The sequence below is a fragment of the Petromyzon marinus genome, chromosome 39 (assembly GCF_048934315.1).
Source record: "Petromyzon marinus isolate PM22_M1 ecotype Great Lakes invasive population chromosome 39, UKy_Petmar_22M1.pri1.0, whole genome shotgun sequence".
Taxonomy (NCBI): domain Eukaryota; kingdom Metazoa; phylum Chordata; class Hyperoartia; order Petromyzontiformes; family Petromyzontidae; genus Petromyzon; species Petromyzon marinus.
Genome location: NC_133705.1, coordinates 16,902,343 through 16,924,869, shown reverse-complemented (window position 1 = coordinate 16,924,869; position 22,527 = coordinate 16,902,343). Strand labels below are relative to the sequence as shown.

The 22,527-nt window shown below is 46.8% G+C and overlaps 2 protein-coding genes across 3 annotated transcripts; one reads left to right on the top strand and one right to left on the bottom strand.

The window, feature by feature from the left end:
- Nucleotides 1–279: 279 nt before the first annotated feature.
- LOC116950433 (programmed cell death protein 10-like) lies at nucleotides 280–9,433 on the bottom strand. Of its 2 annotated transcripts, none has more exons than XM_032968169.2 (8): nucleotides 9,305–9,433; nucleotides 7,566–7,682; nucleotides 6,779–6,832; nucleotides 5,949–6,066; nucleotides 5,139–5,265; nucleotides 4,950–5,031; nucleotides 4,456–4,538; nucleotides 280–4,240 (listed from the first exon to the last, which is right to left on the bottom strand). In XM_032968169.2, the coding sequence occupies exons 2-8, from the start codon at nucleotides 7,641–7,643 to the stop codon at nucleotides 4,153–4,155; spliced, it is 630 nt and encodes a 209-aa protein (XP_032824060.1). In that variant the 5' UTR covers nucleotides 7,644–7,682; nucleotides 9,305–9,433; the 3' UTR covers nucleotides 280–4,152. The 2 variants fall into 2 exon arrangements, with proteins under 2 accessions (XP_032824060.1, XP_075929077.1); XM_076072962.1 differs by lacking the exon at nucleotides 9,305–9,433 and adding an exon at nucleotides 9,270–9,289.
- Nucleotides 9,434–12,972: 3,539 nt separating this feature from the next.
- TMEM222 (transmembrane protein 222) lies at nucleotides 12,973–22,464 on the top strand. Its single transcript, XM_032968171.2, has 6 exons — nucleotides 12,973–13,192; nucleotides 17,988–18,072; nucleotides 18,834–18,865; nucleotides 19,376–19,472; nucleotides 20,754–20,884; nucleotides 21,430–22,464. The coding sequence occupies exons 1-6, from the start codon at nucleotides 13,023–13,025 to the stop codon at nucleotides 21,518–21,520; spliced, it is 606 nt and encodes a 201-aa protein (XP_032824062.1). The 5' UTR covers nucleotides 12,973–13,022; the 3' UTR covers nucleotides 21,521–22,464.
- The last annotated feature ends 63 nt before the right edge of the window (nucleotides 22,465–22,527 follow it).

Genomic DNA, 22,527 nt, shown 5'->3' with positions numbered 1-22,527 from the left:
CAGTTGAATTTTTAAATAATCAGGCAATGTACAGCTATTTGCCTATCCACTACTGGGTGAATGCCTTCCCAAAGTGTGGTCACTCAGATTGCCAGACTGTACTCCACGTTGGTCAGTACGCGATGGCAAAGGGGGAACCCAGGATCAGTTATCGCTTGCGACGGATGTTAGCCGTGATTGGGTATCAAACTCAGGAAGCCCGGTTTGTGAAGTAGTGTGCTCCAACCACCCGCCACAAAAAATACTATACACGTTTAAACGCCACGGCAAACGGATAAATACAGACTCGTGTGACATTTAATGAGTAAAGACAATGTGCACAGGAATAGAATTGTGAGAGCGTCAAGGATATTAAAATAACAGTTTATATGTAGATATTAAATGGAGTATTGCGTTGCAGGGTCGTGAGAGATGGCGGCAGCTTGGGGATACCTTCATCCAGCAATATATTGATCAGGGCTGATGATGATACTGTAGTTTCAGGTTAAAATTTTACAAAAATTACGGTTTATTGAACAAAAACTTAAAATCCAAAACTTAAAAACTTGTGATTGTGGCTGACACATGCATGACACTATTACAACATTCATTTTTGGATCTAAAAAAATCAGTACAATCTGAATTCCCAAGAATATATTTCCAGGAAATATTTCAGGAATCATTTTTAAGAACTAAAAAAATAATTAATAATTACATTAAGCAAGCTATAAGTTACTATGCTCAGATTCACTCTGCAACACGCACACCTATGACACTGCTTTGCAACTCAACAGACCACACTGCCCTTCTGGACCAGTGGCATAATTCACATGGGCCCTGGTGCAAGGCACCAAACAGGCCCCACGTCTGCCTTCCCATGCCTTTGTAGCCCGGCACCCGGGCCCCACCGGCCCGTGGGCCATGGTGCTACTTGCACCGCCTGCACACTCGATAGCTGGGCCACCATTTCCGATGGCGTGATGCATCCACGGCCACACACGCCGTCTCTGCGCGAATCTCGCCACTCTCTCAAATCGACCAGGGGCTGAGGCAGGCACCTCCCAGCCACCAACAGCAGCAGCAACACGCAACAGCCAAGCCGTTGGCTGCAGACCTGGAGGGATTTCACACGTGTGTGGTACCGACGAGCACAGGCAGGACAAATTGCCTTTTGTACTCTGAACTATATTAGCACAAAGCAACCAGCGTTGTTCATGGTTTTGTTTTGGCGGTAGGGTTTAAAATATTATACCGTTCAATAAAGTGTTTGCAAGTGTGCACTTGTTTCAGGTCCTGCTGACTTTGCGATGATGCAATTAGGCACGGTATACAACACCGTAAGTCATACTCTTACATGCAGCTGCCCGATAAACAGCAACAGTTTAAATGCGCAACAAATACCTGACAAAGCTACTAAAACAGACAGGAAAGCACTGGTTAAAACTGCTTCAACTCTACAGGTGCTTCATTATTTGTATTGAATGCAAACCAAAATTCAAATTGTTTTCTTTTTAAATGTTATGCCAATTGTGTTATCGGTGTCATGTCATGAGACGGAGTATACTTTCAGATCTCTGGCAGAGCAACGCGACCCTTTTTATCAGAGAGCTGCCTCTGAGATCCCTTCTAGTGACCTCCAATTCACAAAGCAGGGTCCGCTCTTTCCCACTGGCTCTGCCATACGAGAGTAACGTTCGTTGCATGACAGTCAAATCGATATTTTAATTTTCAGATATGGGATTCATGCAAATTAAGTGCTGAACCAAATTTTGATGTGAAGTTTTTTGTGTGTGCAGTCATTGGTGACCGGGTTAAGTCCATCAACTCACGACACACGAGGACACGGTAAACCACAGTGGGCGGCAGCCTGGATTCGAATCCAGGATCTCTGCGATGCCAGCTCATTGTGCTGACCTCCGAGCTACCCGGTCACCTCAGATTGTGTAAAATGTATACAAAATAACTTTTAAGATTAGGTTTGAGTGATATTAATCATCCAGGCCTGAGGTAAACACATACATACACAAAGATCCCCCACATAGCTGCACACACTGTCGGGCCAAGTGCTGTTCGTGAGCACCCAATGAGACCAGCACACATGGTAAGAGTAGCACCATGCCCAGCTGCTTTTGTCTTGCCAGTGCTATTTAAACATCGCCGCAGCTACACATTTAAGACCGAGTTTACCTATGGGAGGTGCCAAACAATGTCAGATGCCACTTGCCACCAATGTTGTCAAAAGCAGGAAATGTATGCCAAGTTGTTGGGTTCATAACAGTGCACCAATCACTACAACACCACTCCCTTTGCACACACACACACACAGCGAGCCTACATATTTGAGCGAGGTCTTCAAGATAATTCTGGTGAAAGTGCACTTAAGATGGAATGCTTGACCTGCCCTGTCTGTGCTACATACGTATTTTGAACTTCTTTCGCACCGTACGTAGCCAACAGTGTTAATCGGAGGTGTTACAGCTGTACGGCTGTTTTAATGAACAGTGCTACAGTTGTAATCACACGTCAATAGCACATCACTGATGCACGCTGCACCGTGGACTACAGCCAGGGTAAAGAGCGGCTGGGTGAAGGAAAGCAAGGGCAAAGGTGCAAATTGACAATCTCTAGGTTTCCAATTTATCTATTTGCTCAAATAAGTGCTGTAAATCTGAGTAAACTAGGTTTAGAAAATCTAGTAAGATGGATAAAATAAGTATACAGCTGTAAAAAGATGCGATACCTTAAAAACTGATCAAATATTAAAATCATTTCATTTATAAATACATTTAAGATGCAGAAAAAAAGGAGAAATGGGTTTTACAAAATTTAGTGGAATAAATTGTTCTACTTAGAATTGGAAACCCAGTGACTGAGACAAAGTAGAAGGGAAGCACAGGGACAAAGACACACAATGAGAAACAGACAATTTTATATTGTGGTCGATATCTACATTACATACCAGAGAAACCTTTGCATCTTGACACTAAAACAAAACTGTATTTACAGAGAGGTGAAGTGCCGTGGAGATGAGTGGGGGAGGGGCGAGGGCCAGGTGCAGTCCAACTCATTTCCTCGTGGCTGGTTTTTGTCTTACTCATGAACACACAACCGTGGTCACTCTGCCCCACAACCACGCTGTCTCCTCCGGCAGACCGAGCACACGGCGACACTGGAGCACGGAGCTGGAACGCAACACACGACAAGCCCGTTACACTGCGACAGTGCGCGTATGACCACAACGGTCGTGTGTATTTAAGAGTATCACCCCTTTTTTTGGCTAGGTAAGGGTAACAACGCCACAGTGCAACGGCTGCATCCATGGGTCTCTCTCATGGATGGGTTCGTTATCTATCGACCAATCAAAAGTGAGCATGTCATCACAGACCAATCACAAGAGGGAAGTGTTTTACCTTTGACCAACCAAGGGAAAAGTTTCTTACCATCAACCAATCAAGAGAGGGTGGTCTCCAATCATGAGCCAATCAATTTGAGTGCAGTCCAATGGATAACCTCTGCCGATGACTATGCCGAGCTCAAAATCTTGTGTTGGGTTACTTAAATAGGGTTGTGCATTCATTTGCCATTGGAGGAACTGCGGTGAAATGACTGCTGCTACAACAACACGTGAATGTGAATCATCTGGGCTCACGACTGCAGTGCGTCGGCCACTGTCGATATTCTCGACACCACGTGTGTACGACGGGCCTAAATGAGCTCGTGCACTCTCCTGGGGACAAGAGCTCGGCTATGACATGTGCACACATGCACGTGCCCTCGTGGATGCATGCTCACGCAATCACGAATGCACACGTGTACGTAAACGCTGCGCATGCGCGCCAATGCTTCACAGGGGTTGGTCAGCTATGCAAACGTCAAAGCTGTTATGAGCGTACATGCCGAGCAAGTGGACACGTTGGTAGATGTGCGTACTTGCGAAGGTGGCGTGAGTGTATTTGCCTCTCGATGTGCCTGTGTGCCATGAGTACTTCTCCCAGGATACGTGCGGTCATATGCCCAAAGGACTGCGGGTGTGTGCTCGTGCGGCCGTTACCGTACTTGCCTGTACGTGTACCCGCCGTGCAACGTGTGCCCATTTATGTGTCTGTGCCTTTGTCGATGTGTGTACCCGTAAGCGTGCGTGCGTCTGTGCATGTGGAGAGCCAGCCCTCTCTCTCAGCTGGTGCCCACGGTTTTGAATGTCTCCAGGATGGCGTTGGTCTGATACACCAGGCGGCTGGCACTCTCGTGAACACTGGCACTTCTGTACACACACACGTGAACATATGCTTGTGAGGGGGCAAGAACCCACTGATATAATAAAAAAGTTAAGTTCTAAACTGCTGAAAGAAATATCCAGATATCATTTTCAGATCTATGGTGACCTCCACACAGATCAATGCAATAATCAATGGTGCATTCACATATCGACTTGTACAATCATGCACAAACAGATGCGTGGGTAGGTGCAGTACCCACTTTCCGTCCTTGAAGTATGTCTTTAGGGCGTCGCTGAAGCTCTTGGAGTGAACAACAAACTCCTTCTTCTGGTTCTCTAGGGCCTGGAAACAACACAGCCGGACCATTCCGCCACTCTCATCAGCTCGTGTCACTTACTCACTGATCACACTCCATCACTCACTAGCCGCAAACTCACTAACCCCCTCAAAGAGGCACAAACTCTTCAACCACCCACCTACCTCTTCACCCAGCCTCTCAACCTCCTCGCTCACCCACACTCAAGAAAACATGTTACCCGTCCACCAGCACTTCAATCACTTCTCAATGTCACATACACGTGTCTCACTCACACTTGAATCAAACACGTTTGTGATGCTCTGCTTGGGGCAACGGTGTTGATTTTTTTTGTAATGGCATCAAGCACCACTCAGCTGGTCTGGTTGTGATATGCTAGCGATTGTGTTTGTTGTGGTAGTGTCAATGTTGACTGCGGCTGTGGTGGTGTCACACACCCTTCGGTTGTTCTGGTTGGGGTACTTCCGGAAGACGAGGTTGACCGAGTCCAGCAGCTCTCTGATAGCGCTTGCCGTGTGCCTGCAACCAAACCACAACCCAGGGTTCAACCACAACCGCCACCCACAACATAGGGCAATCCAAAGGGCACGGTCGAGGCCGCCCAATCGGCCGGTGTACGCACTCACTTGATGGTCTGCAGGAACTGTGTGCGATCCGACATCTCGTCCGGGATCTTGCTGAGGATGAGTTTCAGCGAGCGCGCCTTGTTGTTCAGATCCTGGAACTCGGGCTCTGGCCGCTTGATGCTGCAATCTGACAAAAACAAACACGAGGCACTTCTTGTTGCATGCTGTATCGGGGATTTTGATTTTGTTGGCTTTGTTTTTTTCTTTTTCTTTTCAACGACATTCCAGCTGTGCCGTCGGCATTTTGCGGTGAGATGAAGGCGAAGGGCAGCGTGACATCATTTCATTTTGGAGAATGGACCTGGAAGATGATTCCATATAATAGTTTCTGAAATATAGTCAATAAACCTATCATTTACATTACACAATATACCTTTTTAAATTGTGTAAAACATTGTGCTTTCTGTCTGGCAATCAAACTAACAGTCGTAGTACGAGCTGCAACAACAAGCAGGTTCACTGATAATCCATGTTTATAGGATGGTTATTGGCTATTATTGGTGACCAGGCTGAAGGCCTCAACTTGCTACAATTGAGAGGCTGGTTTAATCATGGGTGGCTCACATTCTGGAATAAAATCCAGAATGTGAGTGGAGCCAAATTATGTTATTGGTGTTGTGAAGGTAGAGAATTCTATCGTGTAGTGCTGTAGTGGAGGGGCTGTGTTGGTAATATGGTGATGAGGTGGTGTTGTATTGTGAGGTGGTGGTGTATTGTTGCGGTGGTGCCATGAAATGGTGGTGTTTTGTGTGGTGTACCAGGCAGTGAAGTGGCTGCAGTGCGTGCTTGAGACAATGTCTATGTGCGTACCATCGAGGTTCTGTCGCGTCATGCGCAGAAGAACTTCTGGGAAATCAAGGTTCACTGCCTGCCTCTGCAGAACTCCCAGTACCAGCTCCTCTGTCAACCCCGGGCTGAGAGACTCGGCCTGCAGGGAAAAACGGCACAGGGAGTGCAGGATGGGGAGCACAAGGCGATAGTTTATTCGACATTACATTGAGAACCCCTTTAGTGGGGACAGTGAAAACACTGCATTGTTCATTCTAATAGACGGGGTATTAAGACTGTGTTCTACCCAAACTCACTGCCTTTCATCCAGAATGAGAGATATTGCGTACTGATTCCAGCTGGTTCTTATCGTGGTGAAACAGGCAGACAAGCAGCTCAGAGGCACCCACGCATGAGGATCTGCTGTTTAATGAATTGACCAGCAAAAATTGAATGAGAGAATCTCACTAAAGTATAAAATAACTTTTACATGCACATTTATGATCATAAAGAAAAATATCTCCTGTGCAACAAGTTCTGTTAGTGAGCACCTATGAAGGACGCCACGGCATATTAGGAGATGGTGTGGCCAGAATCACAACCAGCAGCCTCATTATCCCCAGTTCTGATATTTACACACTGTGCCAGGTACTCATTTAAGGCTTAGTCGCCCTAGGAGAAACCCAAGACCAGATCACATATCACATGTCACTTATCACCGAGACGTTGTTTGTGACCTGGGAATCGAACACACATTGTAGTGTTTGAAGCATGGTGCACAAACCACTACCCCACCGCTACATCCAATGCACAAATACACATGCGCAATCACACACACAACAAACTTTAGCACCGTCTCACGTGTCACCAACCTTTGTGAAGGCATCTCTGAGCGGCTTCACAGCGATCGCGTCGGTGTTCTCCAACTATGGAATAAAGCACACAACGGTCATCTCATTGATTAGGTGAGACAAGAGAACATTGTGAATGCCCCGAGTTTCAGAATATTTAGTATATCGTTGATATTTAATTTGTATACATTATAAATATACCACTCTTACAAAATCATCCGCAATGCACCTGATTTCAGAAGGAAATCAGGGTTGAGCCTGCAAAGAGGTGGTCTGAAGTCATTTTTTAAAATAAGATATCAATGACTATTCTTGGTTCTTTCGGTAAAGTCACGTAGAAGGGAAACAATAAAATAATATAAAACAATTAAATTCTCACGACGTTTCGACTGCAACACAAGCAATCATCATCAGGTGTGAAAGTCACAGCTGTGGTTTTCACAGCAGTCGAAACGTCGTGAGAATTTTATTGTTTTATATTTTTATTATTTTATTGTTTCCCTTCTACGTGACTTTACCGAAATAACCAAGAATATGAATCCTTGCAGTCACGAAAGCTTTAAATCAAAATATCAATGACTTTTGAGTCGATATGGAAATGGCTTCACACCAGAATGAGTAGTGACTCCACACGATTGAGAATCATGCAAGGACGATAAATTTAAGACACATGAGAATTACAATATGTATTGACACTGGAAGAATCCGATGAGCTAGTAAGTATTTTTTTTTAAAGAAGGGGATAAGGGTTGTGACGGTCCTCGTGGTCTGGGGCCACCGGCTGCGTTGCGTTTGTGAGGCAGCGCACCTCACGAAACACGGGCGCCAGGAGCACGCCCAGCGGCAGGCAGGCCAGCGTGTCGCTCTCCGCCTCTCCCATCGGCATCGCTTCCTTGCTGCTCCGCTGCCGCAACCGCTATTCCACCTGCACAGGCGAGGCCCACGAGACACGGTCAGCCCAGTGGGTTGAGGCACATGGGATGCCAAAGCAGTTCACTTGCCACCGATGTTAGCTCTTTCGATTCATATATGATGCAGGCAATGGATTCACATGACCCCTCCAGCCACTACAGGCCGTTACATTCACCACCATGTTCCGAAAACGTCATTCTTGCATCGATTCCTTACCTACATTCGCAATATTTAATCCAGCGTGAGGGCGGAGGGAATGGTTAACTCCCATTTGTACTAAATATAACTCGAGCCATAGCCCACACCCCTAGCAACCAACCCCCTTAGCCAAGGCGAACTTGCCCCAATGACTGTGCTGTGTGTTACTCAGTGACGCTGCTCGAGCGAGGTCGACCATGTGCCAATGTCGTCATTGCACAAGCATGACACTCACCAGCGCCTACATTGCTATTTTGACGCTGCACACTTCGCTAACGAGTAACTCTTATAACGTAACCAGGGCTACCGGGTCTCTCCCTCAACACTTTCTTTAGGATACAAAAACACACCGGGACTGCATTGACTGTGGTGCACAAGCACGCATACATTAAACTCACGAACATTCGCAAAGTGTAAGTTACTAAGTTTTTTGAGCAGCAGGTCACTGATTCTCATCTGCTGTCCCATTCCTCTGCTGTCCGTGCTATCAACCCCCTACCCAGATTCAACTTAAGGATCAACACCACCCTATTCTCCTCTACCTATTACTGACTGTCTCTCTCTCTCTCTCGCTCTCCATACAATGAATATGCCCACGGTTTCTGGTCGCATTTACACGCGAAACAAGTCAACGATGTAATATGTGCGCATGTAATGAACACTGCCCGATAACTCAAATATAAAACACATTCTGAAAGAGTAACATTGCCCGAAACGTCGCCTGTGACTGCATACACCAGCGGCATGTCGCGTGGCTCCCCCTCGAGTTCGCGCTGCCGCCCGCCTGGACGGCGAGGATCTGGGACCGTGACCATGAAGTTGACCATGAAGTTGACGACGAATGAATAAGAATTGTGCCGCTGTTGGGTATGACGTTAAAGACGTGAATCGCCAAGTTATAACGATGATGGCGAGGATGACATTGATGATACAGATCACGGTTTTTAAGTTACTGACGATGTCTATGATGGTTACGCGAGTGTGAAGAGATGGAGATTATGACGCGCGTAACGAAGCTGATGGTGACGATGACGCCTAATTATGGAACTGCTTAACACTCGATGATTGTGATTACGTTGACAAGTATAATGAGGAAGATGGTGACGAACACGATGGTGGTGACGATGACGCTATTGCTGCTGACATTTTAATAAATTATAACCCTAACCCCGACCTATGCCCGCCCACCCGGCTCGGCCGCCCAAGGTCTGCCTGTCCCGGCCGGCCCAACAGGCAAGCCCGTAGGCTCCGAGCTGTGCCAAGCCGCGCTCGGCCACGGGGTCAAGGGGACCGCGGCGACCGCGGCGACCGCGGCGCCGAACCCGCGGAGGGCACGGGGGACCCGGGCTCAACGCGGGACCCGGGACGCTCGCTCGCTCGCTCACTCGGGTTCGGGGTTTACCACGCGCTCGAAGTAAATCCGAACGCGTTTGTTACCTCAGCAAGGGGAGACGGCGGCGACTTCCCTGAGTGGGGTGCGGGGCCCGGATGCGAGACCTGAAGGAAGCCACGCCCCCTCCCCCTGGGTTTCACGGGCGCCAGAACAGAGGATTTCCCTCTAGATCACTGGAACCAGAACAGAGGATTTTCCTCTAGATCACTGGAACCAGAACAGAGGATTTCCCTCCAGATCACTGTAACCAGAACAGAGGATTTCCCTCTAGATCACTGGAACCAGAACAGAGTATTTCCCTCTAGATCACTGGAACCAGAACAGAGGATTTCCCTCCAGATCACTGGAACCAGAACAGAGGGGTTCCCTCTAGATCACTCGAACCAGAACAGAGGATTTCCCTTTAGATCACGAGAACCAGAACAGGGGATTTCCCTCTAGATCACTGGAACCAGAACAGAGTATTTCCCTCTAGATCACTGGAACCAGAACAGAGGATTTCCCTCCAGATCACTGGAACCAGAACAGAGGATTTCCCTCCAGATCACTGGAACCAGAACAGAGGATTTCCGTCTAGATCACTGGAACCAGAACAGAGGATTTCCCTCCAGATCACTGGAACCAGAACAGAGGGGTTCCCTCCAGATCACTGGAACCAGAACAGAGGATTTTCCTCTAGATCACTGGAACCAGAACAGAGGATTTCCCTCTAGATCACTGTAACCAGAACAGAGTATTTCCCTCTAGATCACTCGAACCAGAACAGAGGATTTCCCTTTAGATCACGAGAACCAGAACAGGGGATTTCCCTCTAGATCACTGGAACCAGAACAGAGTATTTCCCTCTAGATCATTGGAACCAGAACAGAGGATTTCCCTCCAGATCACTGGAACCAGAACAGAGAATTTCCCTCCAGATCACTGGAACCAGAACAGAGGATTTCCCTCCAGATCACTGGAACCAGAACAGAGGGATTCCCTCCAGATCACTGGAACCAGAACAGAAGATTTCCCTCCAGATCACTGTAACCAGAACAGAGGATTTCCCTCTAGATCACTGGAACCAGAACAGAGTATTTCCCTCTAGATCACTGGAACCAGAACAGAGGATTTCCCTCCAGATCACTGGAACCAGAACAGAGGATTTTCCTCCAGATCACTGTAACCAGAACAGAGGATTTCCCTCCAGATCACTGGAACCAGAACAGAGGGGTTCCCTCCAGATCACTGGAACCAGAACAGAGGATTTCCCTCCAGATCACTGGAACCAGAACAGAGGATTTCCCTCTAGATCACTGGAACCAGAACAGAGGGGTTCCCTCCAGATCACTGGAACCAGAACAGAGGATTTCCCTCTAGATCACGAGAACCAGAACAGAGGATTTCCATCCAGATCACTGGAACCAGAACAGAGGATTTACCTCTGGATCACGAGAACCAGAACAGAGGATTTCCCTCTAAATCACTGGAACCAGAACAGAGAATTTCCCTCTAAATCACTGGAACCAGAACAGAGAATTTCCCTCTAGATCACTGGAACCAGAACAGAGGATTTCCCTCTAGATCACTGGAACCAGAACAGAGGATTTCCTTCTAGATCACTGGAACCAGAACAGAGGATTTCCCTCTAGATCACTGGAACCAGAACAGAGGATTTCCCTCTAGATCACTGGAACCAGAACAGAGGATTTCCTTCTAGATCACTAGAACCAGAACAGAGGATTTCCCTCTAGATCACTGGAACCAGAACAGAGGATTTACTTCTAGATCACTGGAACCAGAACAGAGGATGTCCCACTAGATCACTGGAACCAGAACAGAGGCTTTCCCACTAGATCACTGGAACCAGAACAGAGGATTTCCCTCTAGATCACTGGAACCAGAACAGAGGATTTCCTTCTAGATCACTGGAACCAGAACAGAGGATTTACCTCTAGATCACTGGAACCAGAACAGAGGATTATCCTCTAGATCACTGGAACCAGAACAGAGGATTTCCCTTTAGAACACTGGAACCAGAACAGAGGATTTCCCTCTAGATCACTAAAACCAGAACAGAGGATTTCCCTCCAGATCACTGGAACCAGAACAGAGGATTTCCCTCCAGATCACTGGAACCAGAACAGAGGGATTCCCTCCAGATCACTGGAACCAGAACAGAAGATTTCCCTCCAGATCACTGTAACCAGAACAGAGGATTTCCCTCTAGATCACTGGAACCAGAACAGAGTATTTCCCTCTAGATCACTGGAACCAGAACAGAGGATTTCCCTCCAGATCACTGGAACCAGAACAGAGGATTTTCCTCCAGATCACTGTAACCAGAACAGAGGATTTCCCTCCAGATCACTGGAACCAGAACAGAGGGGTTCCCTCCAGATCACTGGAACCAGAACAGAGGATTTCCCTCCAGATCACTGGAACCAGAACAGAGGATTTCCCTCTAGATCACTGGAACCAGAACAGAGGGGTTCCCTCCAGATCACTGGAACCAGAACAGAGGATTTCCCTCTAGATCACGAGAACCAGAACAGAGGATTTCCATCCAGATCACTGGAACCAGAACAGAGGATTTACCTCTGGATCACGAGAACCAGAACAGAGGATTTCCCTCTAAATCACTGGAACCAGAACAGAGAATTTCCCTCTAAATCACTGGAACCAGAACAGAGAATTTCCCTCTAGATCACTGGAACCAGAACAGAGGATTTCCCTCTAGATCACTGGAACCAGAACAGAGGATTTCCTTCTAGATCACTGGAACCAGAACAGAGGATTTCCCTCTAGATCACTGGAACCAGAACAGAGGATTTCCCTCTAGATCACTGGAACCAGAACAGAGGATTTCCTTCTAGATCACTAGAACCAGAACAGAGGATTTCCCTCTAGATCACTGGAACCAGAACAGAGGATTTACTTCTAGATCACTGGAACCAGAACAGAGGATGTCCCACTAGATCACTGGAACCAGAACAGAGGCTTTCCCACTAGATCACTGGAACCAGAACAGAGGATTTCCCTCTAGATCACTGGAACCAGAACAGAGGATTTCCTTCTAGATCACTGGAACCAGAACAGAGGATTTACCTCTAGATCACTGGAACCAGAACAGAGGATTATCCTCTAGATCACTGGAACCAGAACAGAGGATTTCCCTCTAGATCACTAGAACCAGAACAGAGGATTTCCTTCTAGATCACTGGAACCAGAACAGAGGATTTCCCACAAGATCACTGGAACCAGAACAGAGGATTTCCTTCTAGATCACTGGAACCAGAACAGAGGATTTCCCTCTAGATCACTGGAATCAGAACAGAGGATTTCCCTCTAGATCACTGGAACCACAACAGAGGATTTCCCTCTAGATCGCGAGAACCAGAACAGAGGATTTCCCTCTAGATCACTGGAACCAGAACAGAGGATTTCCCTCTAGATCACTGGAACCAGAACAGAGGATTTCCCTCTACATCACGAGAACCAGAACAGAGGATTTCCCTCTAGATCACGAGAACCAGAACAGAGGGGTTCCCTCCAGATCACTAGTGCCAGAGGAGATGTGTTTCTTTCGAAACCACCTGATGACCTGAAACCACACAAGCTCTCTGTCTGCAGGTAAACCACTCACGCCTCTACCTGGAGGTGAAACAAAACTGACTCAACATGGAGGTAAAGCCTCTGATCTGGCACCGGAACTGCTGTGTATCTGGAGGTAAACCCCCTCTGAGTTGGCACCACCGTGTGCGGAGCGGTTGTCAACGGCGCATGGAGGAGACGGGACGTGGGGGAGGCAGGGACACGGGAGACAGAGACACGGGAGACGCGGGAGACAGAGACACGGGAGACATGAGGCCCGGGCAGGCGTGGAGCGACGTGGACGTGGCACGTAGCCGCTTCCCCTTCTGCGTGGTGTGGACTCCCATCCCGTGTCTCAGGCGAGGGACGGGGCCCTGGGCCCCATTCATTCACGCGACTACACACTACAGTACACACAGTACACACATACAGTACACACATACACACTACAGTCTACAATACAGTACACACATACAGTACACACATACAGTACACACTACAGTCTACAATACAGTACACACACTACAGTCTACAATACAGTACACACACTACAGTCTACAATACAGTACATATACACTAGTCTACAATACAGTACACACATACACTACAGTATACAATAGAGTACACACTACAGTCTACAATACAGTACATATACACTAGTCTACAATACAGTACACACATACACTGCAGTATACAATGCAGTACACACACACACTACAGTCTACAATACAGTACAAACTGTATTCACAGATGGTTGGAGGTCAAACAGTGTTAAGATAACAAAAGGGGTTCCACAGGGTTCCATCCTAGGCCCCCTCTTGTTCTCTCTTTATGTCAATGACTTGGGCACTGACCTGGATCATTCCAGGGTAAATCTTTTTGCAGATGACACGATGCTGATTACTGCTGGCCGCTCTCCGGATGACGTGACCCCCCCTCGACTCCCCTCCCACCCCCCCGACCCCCCCCCCTCGACTCCCCTCCCACCCCCCCCGACTCCCCCTCGACTCCCCTCCCACCCCCCCCCCCGACCCCCTTCGACCCCCCCCCCTCGACTCCCCTCCCACCCCCCCGACCCCCCCCCCTCGACTCCCCTCCCACCCCCCCCGACCCCCCCCGACCCCCCCCTCGACTCCCCTCCCACCCCCCCCGACCCTCCCCCTCGACTCCCCTCCCACCCCCCCGACCCCCCCCGACTCCCCTCCCACCCCCCCCGACCCCCCCCTCGACTCCCCTCCCACCCCCCCCGATCCCCCCCCCCGATCCCCCCCCCCTCGACTCTCCTCCCACCCCCCCCGACCCCCCCCTCGACTCTCCTCCCACCCCCCTCAACTTCCCTCCCACCCTACCACCCCCCTCGACTCCCCTCCCAGCCCCTCTCGATCCCCCTCCCAACCCCCCCTCGACTCCCCTCCCACCTCCACCCCGACTCCCCCCCCCCCCCAGTCCATTCATTTTTCTGAAGCTGGTAATCTTTGTGATAATGTATTGGGAGTCACCCCTGCTCATGCAAATTCCTACACCCCTGTCCAAACATTAAACGAATTTAGTTTCCAGCCAATCCACGAAAGTAATGTTCTGAAACAACTGTCCTACCTCAAAGGGTCCTCCTCTACCGGAGCAGATAGTTTTCCCGTCTTTGCTCTACTAACTGTTGGTCACCTAATATACAAACCTATAGCCAATATTTTCAACCTGTCAATCAAAGAAGCATCAGTTCCTCTAGAATGGAAACATTCCTATGTCCGTCCACTTCACAAAGGGGGCCCTAAAGATGACCCAAATAACTACAGACCTATCTCAATTTTGTCCCCGTTGACGAAAATTTTTGAAAAATTATTAAACTACCAAATTAGCAGTTTCCTGTCCACCAACAATCTACTACATCTAAAAGAATCTGGGTTCCGAAAAAAATACAGCACTACATCTGCTGCATTAGACTCTCTGGATTACATTTACAGTAGCCTTGATAATAAGCAGTACTGTGCCTGTCTTTTTCTTGACCTGTCCAAAGCTTTTGATACAGTTGACCACAACACCCTGCTTAGTAAACTAAGTTGCCTCGGTTTTTCCAAAAACGCAGTAAAACGGTAAATAAAATTACCTCTTTTCTCGCACCCAAACTGTATTCACAGATGGTTGGAGGTCAAACAGTGTTAAGATAACAAAAGTGGTTTCACAGGGTTCCATCCTCGGCCCCCTCTTGTTCTCTCTTTATGTCAATGACTTGGGCACTGACCTGGATCATTCCAGGGTAATGTTTTTGCAGATGACACGATGCTGATTACTGCTGGCCGCTCTCCGGATGACGTGATTCAGTTCAGTTTATTTTGGTATAGCCCTGTGAGCCGTTCGGCTCTTGAATCGGGTGCAACCACAACAAACAAATAAAACAAAAACACGAACAAGAAAAACATCTTAAAGTGACTATGTGACTGTGCAAACATATTGCTAAGCTCCAGGTGATTTCAACAAACTACAACATCAGCTAGTTGCTCTTAAACTAGTCCTGAATACCTCCAAAACCAAGGTGCTATGCTTCTCACCAGGACTAAAGCAGTAAGTTATTTTTCCCCAATTACATTCCTTAAATAATTATCAAATAGAGCAAGTCAAGATCTATAAGTATCTTGGGGTCATCCTAGATTAAAAACTAAATTTTGAAGATCACATTGATTATATTGATAAAAAGACAAAAAGAAAAATTGGTTTTCTGTATCGACACAAGCACTGCTTCCACCCTATGTTCCGTTTGGAATTGATAAAAGCTACCATACTGCCTCTACTTGATTACTGTGACATCGTGTATAAATCAGCCTCCAGTACTGTACTGAAGAAGCTTGATTCCATCTATCACTCGGCCTTGAGATTTACATTCAACTGCCCATATAGGACTCACCACTGTGATCTCTACATTGGGTCAAACTTAACATCTCTTAATGTTCGACAGCTTGTACACCAGATCTTATTTATTCACGATGTACTTACAAAAAAATCCGCAGACTACCTGCTGGATCTCTCCTCTGTTTCAAAGAACAAATTTGACCTCAGGTCTTCGCTCATTTACCAGCTTCACATTCCATATTGCCGTACCTACGTGACCTTACCGAATAGAACCAAAGAGTTTGGATCCTTGCAGTCACGAAAGCTTCAAATCTAGAATTGATAGCCTCTACGGGGAGGGTTTTCACCTATCTGTTAGAGTTTTTCACCTGATGAAGGCCACTTGTGTTGTGGCCGAAACGTCATGATTTTTTGTTTTATTTTTTACCTACGTGACTTTACCGAATAGAACCAAAGACTATGGAGGAAGGGCCTTTGCTATTGATGCCCCCACGGTCTGGAATGCTATTGCCAATAAACTGCAACTTGAATCACTACGTATGAGATCTTCAATCAAAACTGCGAGTTATACACCCCTAGCTGCCACTGCTATTCATTGGCGTAAAATGAAATAAAATGGTTCGCTCCGGATGACCGCTGCAAAGTATTATCTGTATTTTGATTTAGAGTGCTGATCTTAAAGGTGCATTGAAAAATTTGATACTCCGACTGATGCTCCTGTTGTTGTGGAGTGACTCATGCAGCCAGCTGTGACTAGGGTTTGTTTATGTTATTTATGGACTTTATTGTTAAAAATTCGGTCACAGTCCCTATGATCACTGTTACATTGCAATTATGGCTTTACTTTTTGGTGATTTCGAAAAGTTTTTTGGTTTGGACATGTTTGTTTTGTTGTAGTACCGAGTTAGACTGATGGCCTTAATTTAAGTTGTCTTGTTGTTGTTTGACTTTTTCAGGAATATTTTGCTGTTTTTTCATGGATTTTCTGTTTGCAGTCACATAGTCACTTTAAGATGTTTTCTTGTTCATGTTTTTGTTTGTTGTGGTTGCACCCGATTCAAGAGCCGAATGGCTCACACGGCTATAGCAAATACATAACTGAAAAAAACTGAACACATACACACTACAGTCTACAATACAGTACACACATACACACTACAGTCTACAATACAGTACACATACACACTACAGTCTACAATACAGCACACACACACTACAGTCTACAATACAGTACACACATACACACTACAGTCTACAATACAGCACACACACACACTACAGTCTACAATACAGTACACACATACACACTACAGTCTACAATACAGTACACACACTACAGTCTACAATACAGTACACACATACACACTACAGTCTACAATACAGTACACACACTACAGTCTACAATACAGTACACACATACTACAGTCTACAATACAGTACACACATACACACTACAGCCTACAATACAGTACACACTACAGTCTACAATACAGTACACACACTAGTCTACAATACAGTACACACTACAGCCTACAATACAGTACACACATACACACTACAGTCTACAATACAGTACACACTACAGTCTACAATACAGTAGACACATACACACGACAGTCTACAATGCAGTACACACACTACAGTCTACAATACAGTACACACTACAGCCTACAATACAGTACACACTACAGTCTACAATACAGTACACACTACAGCCTACAATACAGTACACACATACACACTACAGTCCACAATACAGTACATACATACACACAACAGTCTACAATACAGTACACACATACACACTACAGTCTACAATACAGTACACACACACACTACAGTCCACAATACAGTACATACATACACACAACAGTCTACAATACAGTACACACATACACACGACAGTCTACAATACAGTACACACACTACAGTCCACAATATAGTACACACACTACAGTCCACAATACAGTACACACATACACTATACACATACACTATAGTCTACAAATACTACACCCTACAGGCGAACTGCACAGGGCACTCATCCACTGCAGTCTACAACACAGTACACACTGACACTACACATTACAGTCCACATTAGACACAGCACACACACTACAAATGACAGTTTACAACACAGTACACACACACATAGTAGTAGTTTACAGTACGCAAACGATACAACTGCACGTAGGGTATATACACAGCACAGTGCAACACACGTGCGTGGTGTGTGAACGTGACGCTGCAAGCCATGAGGCGCATTCACGCCCAGCCGTGCATCAACGTGCCCCCCCCCGTTGTGTGCAGTTGGTTCGTGCCCTTCATTGGGCACATGGGCATTGCGATGTCGTCCGGGGTGATCAGGGACTTCGCGGGGCCCTACTACGTGTCGGTGGGTGACACCAACGTGGCGTCGTCACACATTATTGTATTGCAGGGCGCTTCAAAAAACACATTAACATGGGGACTGTCGTTTTTAATGGGGGGGTGGGAACCCGGATAATACTGTAACGTGATAACGAATGTATGTTAATAGCTGCTAAAAGTGAGTCTCCTCCACTTGTTCGCCATCATTGTCAACACGTGCCTGGGATCTTCTCCAGGAGGTCTCCAGAGCCCGGAGGTCTCCAGAGCCCGGAGGGGCGGCACGTTTCTCGTGGTGTCGTCGCAACATTCTCAGAAGCGTTGCGGTGGCTATGAGATGTTAACTATAATACAGGTACTCTTGGGTTTTATTCGGTCAAGTCACGTAGATAAACTACGTAGATATCTACGTGACTTGACCGAATAAAACCAAAGAGTATGAATCCTTGCAGTCACGAAAGCTTCAAATCTAGAATATAATACAGGTGTTTGTTTGGGGTTAGATCGCGTATAAATCTGTCGTTCACCCGCCACAAGTGTGGCCCAATCATTTTCAAAGACAATACATATTACCAGAGCATGTTTTTGTTTACATATTCACCACAAGTATGAAGTGTGGTTAATAAAGACACGATTCCTTGCAAAAGGTTTCTGTTTGGTGTTTGAACATCTTAACACCCCCTCTGTATTATTGCCAGAAAAGGTAAAAAAAACAATTCTTATATTTTGATACTGGCAAGAAAAGTCGCGTGAATCTAGATGTTTTTTTGACACGGTTCTCATTTTCAGGAGGATAACATGGCGTTTGGGAACCCCACCCGGTGAGTGGCTTTAAATCACCGCCTGCCTCGCTCACTCCACCACCCCAGGTTGTTAAAGGCGTCACGGTGGTGGTGGTTGTTGTTGTTGTTGTCTGGCCTGTATTTGCAATGACGTATGCTGTAGTCACAAGGGGTGGGTAGTGACCGTAAACATTTTGGTGATTATTAAGCGGTGGTGGTGTTGGCAGTGGATGGTGACCAGGCATTGAGTGTGAGATAAAACTTTGAGTGTGTTAAATTGTATTTGTTACACGGATGATCCTGTTGAGCCAGTTGCCCAGCCACTTTACAATGGAGATCCGGAGTGCATGACGATACCGATAAACGGTGCTGCTGGAAGGAGACGTGGGGTGGTTATGACGGTGGTGGGATTTGTAGTGTGGTAATGAGGGATGGTGGGAGTATTGGTCATGATGTATGTTTATTTATCTTGACGTGCGAACGTGTTGCTGGCACCAGCTGGGCTGTGATAGCCGAGTCCTGACGAGTCCGCTGGTGCTGGTCTTGCAGGTACTGGATGCTGGAGCCGAGCAAGATTGGGGTCAGTCACCCCAATGCGTGGGACAAGGCCATCAGCGAGGCCTCGGAAGAATACAAGCATCGCATGGCACGTCCGACCACAATCCCCCACCCACCCCCTTAACACATACCTGTGAATTATAAAAAAATTCATGAGCCCAACATCTGGTTAGTGTCTGCGAGCCCCTTGTGGAATTCAGCCTGGATTAACCCGGGGAGTGTTCGTGCATGTCGATCCTGGATCGTGTTTGGGTGGACAACTACCGTGCACGAAAAGTTGTAGTTTTCTGCAGCTCGCGGGGTGGTCAGCAGAGGGCAGTTCAGCAACATCCATGGTGAAGTATTGTCTAAGAACCTCTGACTGCATGGGGAAGTTAGAGCTGACAAGCCACATCGAGGCAGCTTCCACATTGCGTTTGGTACCCTACGAACAAAAAAACGTATGTCAGTAACGGAGTCTTAAAAATAAATTGTATCGAATAGTTTATTTACTTCTCTGGCCTATTTGCTGTGAAGTAGGGCCATTGTCCAAAACATTACCTTTTTTCTTTTCTTTATAAGGCATTGTGATGAGTTTTTTGTTGTTTATGCACCACTGCCGATGCAGTAACACCAAAATAATCTGTAGCCAAACAAAAGATGCTGCCAATTGAATACACTCCGAGGATGTCCTGGAGATAGCCATGAGAAGTGAGTGTCCTTCCAGCATCCGTTCAGCTTCCCACAGCCGGGTGTGGTGGCCCACACCTGCGATCCATTGCTGTAGAGTTGAGGGTTGGTTACTCAGATTCGTGAAATCCCAAAAGCCCCGCTGGACTGAGATGGCCAAGAAATACCAGCATAGCAAGGGGGTTTATGAACTTGTCCGTAAGGGACCTCTTGGTATCAGCCACACCTTTGGTTTCTGCCCATATGCAAACCACTCATGAGAATAACTGGTGCAATGCCTTCCTGCAAGCCTCTGGACCCAGCAAGATTTCCTGGATAAATCCCTTGGTTATGAACGCTTTCCAACGAATGAAAAGGTATTAAGCCTTAGCTCTGTCTGGAGGGGGGGAGGGGATGCTATTAATTTTTGTAAAGATCCAATGTGAACAAACCTGTAATGTCAGGTTATATTGCTACGAGTGACTTGCCCATTGAAAAACTACCAAATTTATTAGAGAGACGAACCAGAGAAATCTTATTTGCAAATAAGCAAACACTTTCTGGCCTGCTCCGAACCCTTCAGCTTTTGTACTGGATGGTCAAATATCGTTTTAAGGAAAACTGGAAAGTGTTGCATAATAAATGCGTTTGCATAACAAGTCACTGTACAAATATACAGCCAGAAGGGAATGTGGCGGGTGCGATTTGTGCGTCTATGCAGCACAATTTATGCTGCGACAATTGCCACTCGCACGTCGCCATGGCACTCAACCTCATGCGGTACGGAGGGCGTGACGACTGGGGCATGGTGCGGCTCTGCGTGCTCATGTTGGTGCGGGGACGCCACGTGAGGTATGGACGTGCACACAGACAGCACTTCCCCCGTGTAGCCTACACAGGCTGCTGTTCGTGAGCACTTGTGAAGGCTGGTACAGCACGCCTTTGATGAGGTACTCGTGCAAGGCTGAGTTGACCTAGGGCAGGCCCAGGACCAGTTCAGATTTTCCTCACTGATCTTGGGTTACTGGGTTTGGAATGCATTGTGCTAACCGCTACACGACACGCACACACGTGTGTAAACGTCGGTATGATTGTTGGGAATGTTATGGTTAAACCTACCACCTAGCAATCATTTGTTTCTCTGGTTGCCATGAGTTATCAGTTTATTGGAAAAACATTTGACGAGTTGCTATGAATACTAGACAAGGTATTAAATGTAATAAAGTGCTATTCGGTGTACGACTACTTGCGGATAATAGGACCCACCACTCACGCTCTTTGCGCGGATAAGTATTTCCCTGTTAGCGCTACTGTGTTTATTGTGGCCTTGCTGTGCCTTTGCTGTGCCATGCGATGACTCCTAATTATCTCGTGCATGCGTACATATGTGTGCGCAGTATGTGGGGCTTCCTGAAGACGTGGCTGCCCTTCACCCTCATGGTCACTACGGCCGTCATCATCTCCGCGGTGCTCAGGCTCGGCACCTGAGGTGTGGATAGGGAGTGGAACGGGCGGCGCCCAGACAGCGCCAAAACTGCTGCCATCGCGACGCTGCGCGGTGCCAACACGAAACGCGACCTTCACGTTACGTGTCGCCTACGCAGCCTCTGCGCACCGCGCCTGCTCCACAGCCCCCTACATGACGCACATACCTTGCATGGATATAAATATCACTCTTCAGTCCGTGGGCCAGTGCAGGAATTGTTACGAACCAATGTCCTTGTGCGTACAAACATTGAAAGCAAGTAGGTATAAATTATTTTATTAGAAAAACGACATTACGTTGATTTTTCAGCTCGTGATATATGCATCGCACCGCATCTCTAAGAATTGGTGTTTTTCCGTTTGTCAATTAACTTGTTCACATCATCAGCACAGCCACGACATCCTCAGAACTGCTTTTGTGTTTAGTCTGTTGACCTTCAGCACCTCCGAATTGCACGGTTGGCTACGTACGGTGCGAAATAATTTGAACAACATGCATACATCTGCCAACCTTCACAATAAAACAACTATTCTTGAATTGAATCGTAACAATACATAAAACCGTTAAAGGAGTTAATCTAAGAACCAGGCGAGAGCCATGAGCAGTCTTTTGTATTTTTGCAAGAGGAAAAGTATTTTGCAAGGGTAGCCAATAAAGTTGAACTACTCATTCATATATCACATCTGGCCATAGACCTTTTCCAAAATATAAAACCAACGTTTGAACAAGTTAAGAATGTGATCTGGCCCATGGATGGTAAAGCTCAATGGAACGTGAGTCTTGTGTACATTGTCCCCGTGTATATAATGTTTAAACATATACACAAACACCCAATTTGTTTGACTAGGTTGTGAACGCCTTTGTTAGTCTCATGGTAAAATTGTGATGTCAGTGTACGGCCTTCCGGCAACAATTAAACTTGGCGCCTCTGGCTACTTTGTGTAAATGTACGACTCGTGTGTGGAATCAACTGGTGGTGGGTGCCCACCGCAGTTCCATGCCTGCACAA

Coding starts and splice junctions, on each gene's coding strand:
- LOC116950433 (XM_032968169.2), bottom strand. CDS start 7,643: ATGCCGATGGGAGAGGCGGAGAGCGACACGCTGGCCTGCCTGCCGCTG. Junction 6,833..7,565: donor TGGCGCCCGTGTTTCGTGAG/GTGCGCTGCCTC, acceptor TTTATTCCATAG/TTGGAGAACACCGACGCGAT. Junction 4,241..4,455: donor ACATACTTCAAGGACGGAAA/GTGGGTACTGCA, acceptor GTGTGTGTACAG/AAGTGCCAGTGTTCACGAGA.
- TMEM222 (XM_032968171.2), top strand. CDS start 13,023: ATGGAGGAGACGGGACGTGGGGGAGGCAGGGACACGGGAGACAGAGAC. Junction 18,073..18,833: donor CGGGGCCCTACTACGTGTCG/GTGGGTGACACC, acceptor TCTCATTTTCAG/GAGGATAACATGGCGTTTGG. Junction 18,866..19,375: donor GCGTTTGGGAACCCCACCCG/GTGAGTGGCTTT, acceptor CTGGTCTTGCAG/GTACTGGATGCTGGAGCCGA.